Here is a 12,228-nt window from a genome sequence, read left to right on the forward strand (position 1 = left end):
ATGCTATAAAACTGAGATATGAGCAGCAGAATTTAAGGGAAAATATGTTCAGATAGAATTTTGTCTACCAAAATATATTTGGGGTATGGATGGCAACAGCATTCAAGTTGAAAAACAAGTGATGAGAAGAGATGGATGTGAGAGATGCTCAGTATCCTGAAGCATTAATATTATGCAGTCTTTCTACAAACCTTTTTGTTTGATACAGTCTTGTTCTAAAGCATTTTACAAAATTGAGCTGAAGGAGTTGGAAATTGTGCAGCAGACACTGAGAGTGATTGAAATTTTTCATTCTTTCCCTTGATTGCTTGGATAGAAAATTTTGTTCTGAAGTGCTAAATAAATATTAACCAGCTTGAGAGCAGTTTAAAATATTGTTTTGAGGGAATGATAGATGTGCAGAAGATAAATTACTAAATAGGAGCAAGATGGGCTGTAAAATCAAGCGAACAGTAAATGTCTTTTTTTTTTTTTCTTTTTCCCTTATCCCCTCTTCCTCCCCCCACCCCCCTTCTGAACTATGAGAAGTAGACCGATGCCCAGTGCCTGGTGCTTCTTTGGTACTCTCACATCCTGCAGGAGTAGTCACTGAATACTGAGAGTCCACCTGAAATATTTGGGAACATAACACAATAGAGCATAGTTGATCTAGTAGTGAAAATCACTGGTGTCTTTTCTGCTGTCTTATTGCTGTTATGCTAAAAACTAAACTATAGTCTTTACTCACCTGTAAAAAGCTTGGGATGTTGCTCAAAGTAATAGCTGTATGACTACGTCCTTTGTTTCATGGTCTTAGCACTAAGGAGATACAGATATAAGTTGCTAAAATGTAATTAAAGTATTTCTAATGTATCAAATTTGAATCTTTTTGAAATCCTATCTCCTGCTAAATTAAAGTTTTCTTAACTTTATGAGAAAGAGGAACAGAGCAAAATGTTTTCCTTTTTCCAGTGAAAATTGTAAATATATGTTGAAAACATAAAGATCTGGGACTTCAATAAAGTCACCCCTATGAAAAGATTTTTTAATTTTAGGTATGCATTTTGACACTTAAGTATGGAATTCTTATCTATATATTTTGATAGAGATTTGTGTATTGCAACAGTTATTAATCTAACAAAACTACATGAATTTAAATTTCAAAACTGAAGTCTGCCTACAGACATATTGACCAAGTGTACACATTAGTTGTTTAAAATTTACTGTCTGTCATGGTTTGAAGAGTTAATCACGTGACACCCCTTAACCCCTCAGGAAGAAAGGGAAGGGGGGGAAGGGAGAAAGGAAGATGGAAAAACCCAATTGAGGTAGGAGAAGTAGTTTATTAAAAGGAATGTTAAATAATACAGAATAATTAAGAGTAATAAAATGAATAAAAATGAAACCGGAGGAGAGAAATAAAGTCCATTGAAATCTTTATTGACAGGTCCTCTATTGCTTGCCTCCTGGAAAAAGACCAGAGAGCTCTTTTCCCATCACCCAGAATTGGAAATCATGTGGAGGCTCCTGGGGAATGCTGTGCATCTCAGTGTATCTTCCCCTTGGAGAGTTAGAACTCATGTGAGACTGCTAGAGATAAACAGGAAACACAGCTCTGCAGTGCACTGTCTCTACACCCAACAGCCTGTCACGTGATGTTATGATACGGAATACTGATAAAACTAGGACACTGTCAAAATTTTTACTGTAAATGACCAATAGTTGAGTAAGCAATTGCAAAAAAGAAATTCCATAAAACCTGAGATATTTTTTTAGTCATAGCTTTCAGGCCAAAGAATATGTACTAACGTGATATCTTACAAATATGAGACCTTTGTTAACTTATGAAGTTCAGTAAAATTCTGTTCACTTCGTAGACATTCTATAGTTACAACATAAATAAACTGAAAGTCAGCACATTTTTCCATGAATTAAAGCTGTTATTTCCAAGGTGATAGTCTGTGGTGGGAGAAATGTCCTAATTTTATTTTTCTTAAATAAGTTGTTTGTTCTAATTATAAAAGTTAATTTGAAAAATCTGTTCATTCTTAAACTTGTCAGTTGGATGTGTAACTTGAAGGATTTATTTGAGAGGTATGATGATACCTCTCTGAATTTTCCATTTACTTCTAGTATACTGAATGTTCTCCCCCCAGTAAATATGGTCTCATAACAGCAGTCTCTATTCTTTTTGTCTTTGCAGATATACCTTGAAGAATTATGTTTTTAACTTTCTTGTGTTAGCCATGGATGTAGCACTCTCTCCTATGAGAACACAAGATCTGGACCCCATGCCATCTGATGCTTCTCCCATGCTTATAAACATGACTCCTACAGTAGATGGAGATGGGGAAGAGGATGTCATGAAAGAGCTTGATTCTGGCCAACAATACGACAAGCCACCTCCTCTACACACTGGGGCTGATTGGAAGATTGTTCTTCATTTGCCAGAAATTGAGACATGGCTTCGAATGACATCTGAAAGAGTCAGGGATCTGACTTATTCTGTCCAGCAGGACTCGGATAGCAGACATGTGGATGTGCATCTAGTACAGCTAAAGGTAAGATGAGTTTAACATTGCACACTTTTACATGAAGGTGGTTTCTTAAGCTTTGCTGCTGACAAAGTAAACAAAAAGCCTTTTCATAATTGCTATGTCATATCTGGCAGCTTTTGTTAAAAAATTGACCAATCTCTTTCAGGGAGAAAGAAAGGAGAATTGTTCTCAGACTTTTTTTTCTTAAAGTACTTGACTCATCACTCAATTCAGCAGACATGACCATGTAAACGAATACATTCACATTCTAAGAGAAGCAAACAAAGTACTAAAAGAAATCTAGTCAGTTATCTTGAAAGTGCCTGGAAATATTCCCTTTGATTTTAATGGGCTTAAGTTCGTTAATCTCCCAAATCTATTTCCTAATAAGCATGGCTGCTCACTTGAAACCTGAAGCAGTAGGATAGAAAGAGCATGGATCTAATGCATGGGCTTTTCAGTCACGTGGAGGTTGTGTTCAAGGCCGAATTTAGATGGGACTACATAGAGAACAGTGAATACATAAGATGTGATAAGATTTGAATAGTCACAGTCAGTGAATCAACCTTTTTTCCCAGCAAGAAAATGTATTAGTGAGACTAGACTTGGAAATACAATAAAATCGAATTTAAGGAAATAAAATGGAAGTTAAAATCTGGGTTTTTTTGTTAAATTTTCCTCCCGTCAACTGAAGAACTGAAATTAAGTCTGTTTAAAAAAATATAGCTCTCTTGATCCCAAATTTAATTTTTTTTAACAAATCAATGAAAATTCAGAACAAAATTCAAACAAATATTCTCTGGGACTTTTGTGCATGTTCATTTGCATGACTGGGTTTACTGCAGCACACTAAACATGCTTTTGAAGGCAGCAAACAGCCTCCAATAATAGCAAGCAAATGTTCTCTCTTCGGTCTGAGCTGTCTTCAGAGTTGTGCATTCTGAGTCCTGTTCATGTGAATAAAGTTTTCCTTCGTACTCAGTGCAATGGCATTTTATTTATGTTTATTTTTGGACTGAGGCTTTACGCTGTCTTAAAATACAGCTCTGTGTATGAGCATTATCTGTAGAGCAGTTGTACTGTAATCAGTCTTGAGTTCTTAATGATCTATGCTCATGCCATTTTTTCTGAGAAAATTGGGGTAGACATTGCTAGTCTTTGAGCCCATGCTGGCCTATGTCTACAACATTCAGTAGACTCTAAGAGAATATGTCTAAAAAATATTTCTGCAAGCAGATGTTGAGAATCTTGCTGGACTTTGTGCTGCACTGATCTGAGTTTGCTTGTGCCCAAATTAACATGGAGCTGAGCTGAAACTGAGGAGCTTCAGGCCAGCTCAAAGTACAAGTGGAACTGACTTGTGCCAGCTGGTAATATCAGATTGTTCTGTGCATACTATTCACCCTCATACATTCTTGAAATTCTCATCCAGCTAGGGTTGAAATGAAAGGGTAGATAACAGCAGGACAAGGGGGAACGGTTTTAACTTGAAAGAGGGAAGATTTAGGTTGGATGTTAGGGGGAAGTTCTTTACCAGTAAATGGTGAGGTGCTGGAACGGGCTGCACAGAGAGGTTGTGGATGCCCCATCCCTGGAGGTGTTCAAGGCCAGATTGGATGGGGCCCTGGGCAGCCTGGTCCAGTAAATGGGGGAGGTTGGTGGCCCTGTCCGGCAGGGAGTTGGAGATTCATGATCCTTGAGGTCCCTTCCAGCCCAGGCCATTCTGTGATTCAATAAGATGTTTTATTTCCAAATGGAAGTCAGTGAATTAAGAGCATCCCTTACGGTTTTCTTCTTAGAATTTAAGTAGCATATTCAACAGTAGTTCTTAAAATACATTCCTAGTGGTTTTTTTCCATGTAAACAGTTGCTGTAGCACCTAGGGGTTGTTCAGGGCTAGGAAAGGACCTGGTTAATGCAACTGTTAAAAAGTACAGAATTAAATACAAAAGAATCTCAATTATGCACCATTATCTCAACTGTGAGCCAGTATCGGGGGCTGGCACTGAGGCTATAATAAATAAACAATGCTGTGTACAGACCTTGAACTCACAGAGAAGCGCTCTTTTTCTATAATGATGTGCATTTTAAGATATTTTTGAAATATTAGATGTTATGTTTTATTTGTTTATAAAAATTATTTTTGAAAAAAGATCTGGGAATAGCAGTAAAAAGCCCCAGCAGTTCTTATCAGAGACATTAGGAAAAAAGAAGTTCTGTAACTTACTTGCCTTTAAAGTTGTGTACAGGCAACGAAGAAATAACTCTGAAAAATCAAATGCTATGGAAATGCTTCAGATATATTTCAAATTGTTTATCCTTGTATGCTCTTGCATTATATCACTTAGCAATTGTTGTTAAGTATTTCCAGGGCTTTAGCTAAAAGATTTCCAGAGTCTAGTCTCAAGTGTATATGATAAATGGAGCAATATGGTAATTCATGCTTTATTTGGAGGCAAGTGACATGTTCAGGAAAGAGGAAAAGTGGTCAATGTGGATACAGTTATCTCACTGCATCTGAGGATAATTAACATCAATAACTGTGAGTGCATAGTGAAAAAAGCTATTTTCTCCAGGCTGTTTCGTTTGCCATAATTAATATTTTCAGTAAATGAAATTAGAATAATTATAATGCAGACATCAGATGAAATCAATACATTTACAAAATAATGTTACTAAATTGAACAGTAATATAAGAGGTTTTTTTATATGTGAGGTTTATGACCAGCATGATGAGCATAAAGCTTATCCATTCTTTCCATTGTAAACTGCAAAGTACTAACATCTCACTTATGCATGAATATGTAATTAATGTATACAAGGGCTTCACTGAAAGTAATGCCTTCTATTTTATTATGTTGGCCCATGATGTCAGAGGCAGATGTTGGTGGTATGGAAGTAGAGATTGAGCCTTCCTGACAATATTCCCTTATATGTTGTTGTTGACTGACAGATGGCAACAGAGGGACAATCTGACAAAATGACACCTGACATAAAAGTACCTATGAAGCAAAGGTGTGGAATTGAATTCCTCCACGCAGAAAAAATTGTACCTGTTGACATTAATTGACATTTGCTAGATGTTTATAGAGACTAGAGAGTGGATGTGAGTTCAGTGAGATGATAGGTGGTGTGTTTCAGCAGTGGCAATAGCAATGTGAAAGGCAAGCCATGTTCCAGATGGCCATGCAGAGTTTTATGCGCACAGCACGCAGGCAGTTTTTCATGGCTGGCAAAAGTGCATAGCTAATTGTGGTGACTAAGTTGAAAAACAGTGTTTTGCAGTGTTTTTGCTTTATTTTGTGTTATTTTGCTTTTTGTAACTGTTGTAGTTTCAGCGGAAATAAATAGGCATTATTTTCATAGGGACCTGCATATATACATACGTGGAAATAATCAGTGTGCATGCAAAACTTTTTTGTACCATTAGTACAAAACTGCTCTAATATAAACATGGCAAGAGGTAGTTCCTAACCTGTGATCCTATCTCAAAGCAGATTAGATCTAACATTAGTCTAATTTTTACTCTGTTTGATTTCAGGAATCAGTCTCATCTCATTCTGTGGTCACTTCTAGTGTCTGAGGTGAAAAGTTTTTTGCTTTAATCTCCCATTTTAGAGCTTTTGAAATAAGTCTAAGTGTTTCTTTTTGGTCCAGTTTAACCTCAAAGCCTCACTTTAAAAGTATAATTAAAGGCTTCAGCATCTTAGGAGATGTACAGAACATCCATAAACATTTTTCTGTAGTATCCCCTCTATTATTTTTTTAATAGATTTTTCTGTTTGCTTTTTATGGTTAGGGACAGTCTCATTGTTTTGTGCTTGCCCAGTGCTTGGAATGTTGAGTTCTTGACCTGTGGCTTAGGTTGAAAAGATAGTGTTCAAAGAGGCATTTAGAACACCCTTAATAATATGCTTTAGCTTCTGGCTGGCCTTGAGAAGGTCATGCGGTTGGACTCAGTCATCTTTGTAGGTTCCTTCCAACTGAACCATTTTATTCTAATATTGAAAAAAAAATCTAACTTCATACAGATTCTTTTTTTTGTTGTTGTTGTTGTTCCATGCTATATTAATTCTCACTTCTCTGAGGGGGATACCTTCCAACTTATCTGGGTCCTTCTGGAAATGATGTGCACAGGCTGAACACAGGTCTCAATGTGAAGCTTCACTGCTACTGCATAGACTGGAAAAAGCATTTTAAATATCTTTCAAATGGTGTGCCCCAATTTAGTATTTTCTTTTTTTTTTTTTTTACAACAGCAGGAGATGATTCATATTCACCTTGTGATTCTTTGTAACTCCCAAGTTCCTCTGTGGCACTTTCTAATTTCTTATCAGTGTTATCTGTACAACTTTACATGTAGGATTTTGTCTTTGTACTTTGAACTCTTTATATTTTTAATTCTTCCCCACACCTTAACTCTAGTGCATCTGTGACTTCTTTGGTTCCAGACTTATAATCTGGTGTGTTCCAGAAGCATCTCCCCTTAACACACACTGTTGTCATCTGCAGATTTAATAAACTTTCTTTGACAAAAATGAATGATACAGACACAGGATAAAAGTCTATAAAATTATAGCTTCTGAATATCATTTTTACACTATGTGTCCATAGGACATTTTTTCCATTGCTTGTTTTCCTCTTCCAGCAAAGGTGAAATGGCATTTTCATGCAGTTTTCTATTTGCTTCAGAAGTCTTTTCTGCCTGGCTGTCAGCTGGCTTGTGGTGATGGGCTGGTTTGATGATCTAGCGGACTTATGTTACTCATTTTTTTTCCTAAATAATAATAATAATAAATTTCTGTAAATCTCCTCTCTTGTGAAGATTTACTCTGGATTCCTGCTGCAGATATGTCTGTACTTGTGCTCTTTTTGTGATCAGGAGATCTGTTTCTACTCGTGGCTGGTTCCTTGGGAATTTGAGCTTTTCCTGTCAATCTATTTGCTGCGTGACTTAAAGCTTTATTAGCTGATCCTTTGAAAATACTTATTTCTCTAACTTTTGCAATGCCCTCTCTCAGAACAAGCCAAGCAGCATGAGTGGGACACTTATCTTATATCATCCCTTGGGAAATTTCCTGGAAAGCTCAGCTTCACATGAGCGTTTCAGTATAGTAGATGCATGACTCATAACTCTCCAGGGTCTGGAGTGCCTTGTATTAGCCTTTTGTCTGATCATCACTCTTAACTTGAGCTCTGCTAAGATTCATTTTCATCTCTCTGACACATTCAGTGAAGCTGTGGCCAATTGTTACCAAATATTTGTAAAAGAGATGAAGAAAATTGTGGTTTTACTGCAAGCAAATCTAGAAGTCTGCACTCTGTCCTCAGCATCTGCTGAGATACTTTCACAATCCATTTAGCTATTTTATTCTGCGTGTTCTTGCTTTTACAGAAAACTTCTTGGAATCCTCCCGAGGTCTGACTTGGATCCATCTTGCCATTCTTCTGCTTATTCTGTATATTCCTTAACCCTCTCAGGGAAGGTTTTAGTGTTTCATTTCACTGATTATTAATTTTTACTGATTGCTTTGGGAAAAATTCTCATTTTGCTTGTGATGTCATTTTGGATAATCAGATGTAAACTATATATGCGATGTCAATTTACTAATTGTGGAGCAAAGTACTTCACCACATATGTGGTTTGAACTACATATCTTCTGTTGCCATATAAACAGGCAAGCACATTCTGTGCTATCGCAATGTCTTAGATGCTTGCAGGACATTGATCTTTTCTCTATCCAAATAAAAAGATTTCAGACGTTCTCTTTCCAGGATCCCTCACCAACTTCAAACATCTATTTACTGGATCTTCTGTCTTTCCTCTAGATTCCTCACAACACGATTTTCTTTGGATGGAGGTCAAATAGCATGAGGTCGTTATCCTTTTGCCACCCCTGTTTCCACTTATGGGGCCAAAGAATTTTTAGTTGCTTTTCTCTTCATACTTAAATCCTGGATAAGAGATGAGTGTAAAGAATTACTAAGATATTAAAAGACATTTGTTTCTAATGCATCTGCAACTGGATACAGTTTATTCCTTTGTTGTAGTTGTTCCATTACAAACATTTTGCAAAATTGTAAAATGAGAGCACCATATGAGTATTTCTCTCTCATGCTCTTATATGGAATTTAGTAGGCTTTTATTGTGTAAATAATATTAAATATTGCTGTTTTTATTGAATAAATAGTGAAGGCAGGACCAAATTGCTTTTATGAGTACTTTCAACAGTTTTTTACATTCCATTTTCTTTTTACAGTAAAAAACAGAATTTCAAAATTGTTTATAGTAACTTTTTCGATTTCTTGTGATTAGGAACTTTTACCTGCCTTTGTTGTGATCCATAAAAGGGCAAAAATGTCACTTGCATTTATTCTAGTAGCATTGCTGGAGTACTTCATCTACCACCTGTCTTTCTCTAACATTAGAAACAGGGCTATTCATTCTTCTCACCTTGGTTTGATGCTTCTCAGTGGCCATGTTATTCTGACGTTTGTGATAACATATCTTGTTTCTTCTGTTGTATTGCTCCTCAGCTGGGCTAGTTAAACTGCCTTTAACTACGTGAACAGATGTCTGATTCTCTGTACTGTACAGACAGCTGTATATTGTAGGAGTACTTGGAGAGATATTAAGTCTCCTCATGAGCCAGCAATGTGCTGGCTTGCAACCCAGAAGGCCAACCCTACCCTGGGCTGCATCAGAATGAGGGTGGCCAGCAGGATGAGAATGGTGGATGTCCACCTCTACTTTGCCCTCAGGAGGTGCCATTGGGAGTACTGCATCTGGGCCTGGGGCCTCCAGCACAAGAAAGATGTTCAGCTTTTGCAGTGCATTCAGAGGGGGGCGATGAAGATGATTAAAGGACTGGAACTCCTCTTCTATGAAGAAAGGTTCAGGGAACTGGTCCTGTTAAGCTTGGAGAAGAGAAGGTGATGGGGGAGACCTCATTGCAGTCTTCCAAGACTTGAAGGAAACATACAAGCAGGAAGGGGAATGACTTTTTACATAGTCTGATAGGTGATATGACAAGGGGAAATGGCTTTATACTAAAAGGGAGGAATATAGGTTAGATATTAGACAGAAATTCTTTGCTCCAAATGGTGAGACACTGGCACAGGCTGCCTGGAGAAGTTGTGGATGCCCCATCCCCAAGGCCAGGTTAGATGGAGCCCTGGGCAGCTTGATCCTAGTGGATGACAGCCCTGCCCATGGCGTGGGAGTTGAAAGTAGATGATCTTTAAGGTCTCTTCCAGTTTAAGTCATTTGATTATTCCATGATGGTTCAATGTTACCACAACATCACTGGTAGTATTTTACAAATGATCACAGAAAATGTCAGTGTCAGTCTTTACTGAAGGTTGTGTACATGTAGTTCCTAATATTGTGATGGATGGACATAAGTTTGACACGAGATTAGTGAAAATAAATCCTTATCTGAAGAGGCTAACTACAATTTTGTTCAGCTGTTCACTTGCAGGAAAGATATTACCCTGGTATACTTCAAGTGAAGTGTTGCTATGCAAATTTGAGATATTCAAAAATGTATGAAGGGAAATAATTACTCTTAAATTCACAGAAGTATTTCTGAGAAGATTTCTGGGTGTGTTTAACAGCTATGGTTTATGAAAGGGATTTCACTGACAAACTTTTATAGCTTCCATGTGTGGTTGTTAGTATCAGTTCCTATACAAGTAAACTTCTGACTATAAAGTGTGACCTGTAGCTCAATGCTGGTACTTTAAAGACATACTACTGTACTTAGATCTAGGGATTAACATCTATCTATAATGTTATACTGATTACTTGATGGTTTTCTATATTGGCATTTATCAACTATGTATGTTTTTCTATGCTTTGTAAACAAGATTTAATCCACATATTTGGTGTATAAGTTTGGTGTATAAGAGCTGTATTTTTAGTTTCTTTGCCTCTGAACAGCTCAATGGAGTAACACTATTGATTTGGGCATTTTAGTGTAAATGCTGGTAAGTACAGTTTACCTGTCTCTAAAGTGAGATATGCAGAGGCTGCCACTTACAGGTATGCAACATCAGACGTGTCTATCAGTTTTTCTTGTTTGCTGAGTAGTTGTGTTTTTTTTTATATTATTTTTCCCCTCGGTGCCCAAAGATATTCCTGTTTTGCAAAAAGGTGCAATGGAAAACTTGGAGAATCAGAAATAAATCTGAGTTTCTCAAAGTCTATTAAATCAAACAATCACATTAAGAACTTGTATGGTATTTTCATGGTCTTGCTCAAACAGATGTTTTTAATGAAAAAATGTGTCTTGTTTAACACATTCTCAACATGCTTCACAAGAGTAACATGATGCATTCTTCTTCATCATTATTATAATATTTATCTTGTCTTTGTAAATTTTAGGCTAAATTTTCTTCTGTCTAGGGGAAACAAAACTACTTCTTCAGAATCTCTTAAAATTGTTATAACACCTCGGTTGTATATTAACAAGCATAAATTGAAGTTAATGCTATATTCTGTTTTATGTAGTTTTACAATCCTGGCGGTGTTAGGCATGCTGTTGGATCACTTACTGGGTCAGTGCCTTCAGGGTGAAAATGATGTTCAAGTAAATGTCTGTTTTCTAGTAATTAGGTTTAGAAATTAGGTATGAAGCTGTTGAGACTTGCCAGGATTGGCAGTAGTCTTAATTGATAAACCACTCTGTTCCTTCATCTAGTTTGAAAAGCCTGCTATCAAAAAACAACAACAACAAAACCCACACAAAAAAGCAAACAAACAAAAAACAACAATCATCAATAACAAAAACTTAGAAAACCAACCAAAGAAGAAAAACACTACTACCCAAACTTACAAAGTTTACTGTTGTTCAGTTATCTATACTTACTACAGAATTTCAGCAATGAAAAAATCTATACGAGTGCCCTTTGATCAAATATAATGGTTATCTCTTCCCACTTCTTATTGCTCCTGTGTTAAAATGTGCTAGTACAAGCTTTAGAAACATGATCTAATGTACTCTGCCCATGGTCACTGGAGAAATATTACAGTAAATATCAAATATCTGCACAGATGTTACCTATTAGTCTTCTCTGTTCTCCACACTAATCTCATGCAAACACAAATGTTTACTGGATGTAATTATATAAATACTTCTAAATATGATGAAAAATGTTGCATGTTAAGCTATTGTGTGAAATAATCAAAACTTTTCCTGATAATTATATTTTGTTCTTTAGTATGTGCCTTCGTGGTGAGAATTAGACTACTGATGTCTTGATTTACCAGAAAAAAAGAAAATCAACATTATTTTGAAGGTATAAGTAAGGGTTAGTAATGACAGGTTGTAAAATTAAGTCACTGTTACTATATCATTCCCTTTTGAAAGTAAGAATGCCAGTTTTTATTAACTGTGATTGAAATAATCGATTTAATACATGTATAACTATGTACGTATAAAAACATAAGCACACAAAAAGCAGTGCTACATAAATCCTGCCGGTCATTTATTTCTTCAGGATTAGTTTGAGCCTGTATATAGTTTAGAAGGAAGGATATTATTCTCTTTTACACCATGCATCTGTTTCTGATCCATGTTATGAGCTATTATATTCACATTTTCTTTTTTCTTTACGTATTTTAGTAGGCTTTGTGGACATATTTCTTGAGCTCTTACTGGCAGGGTTTGTTACTTTTTCAATTTAATTTACACGTAACTTATGATAGGTA

At 36.3% G+C, this 12,228-nt stretch overlaps 1 protein-coding gene across 3 annotated transcripts in view; it reads left to right on the forward strand.

The window, feature by feature from the left end:
• AKAP6 (A-kinase anchoring protein 6) overlaps window positions 1-12,228 on the forward strand; it is a 260,787-nt gene that overhangs the window by 46,071 nt on the left and 202,488 nt on the right. For all 3 annotated transcript variants that reach the window (XM_015287642.4, XM_040702182.2, XM_040702181.2), the window contains exon 2: window positions 2,183-2,540. In XM_015287642.4, coding sequence (XP_015143128.2) covers window positions 2,226-2,540 — 315 coding nt within the window. In that variant the 5' untranslated portion in view covers window positions 2,183-2,225. The remainder of the gene's footprint in view (window positions 1-2,182; window positions 2,541-12,228) is intronic.

This window comes from Gallus gallus, chromosome 5 (genome assembly GCF_016699485.2).
Source record: "Gallus gallus isolate bGalGal1 chromosome 5, bGalGal1.mat.broiler.GRCg7b, whole genome shotgun sequence".
NCBI lineage: Eukaryota > Metazoa > Chordata > Aves > Galliformes > Phasianidae > Gallus > Gallus gallus.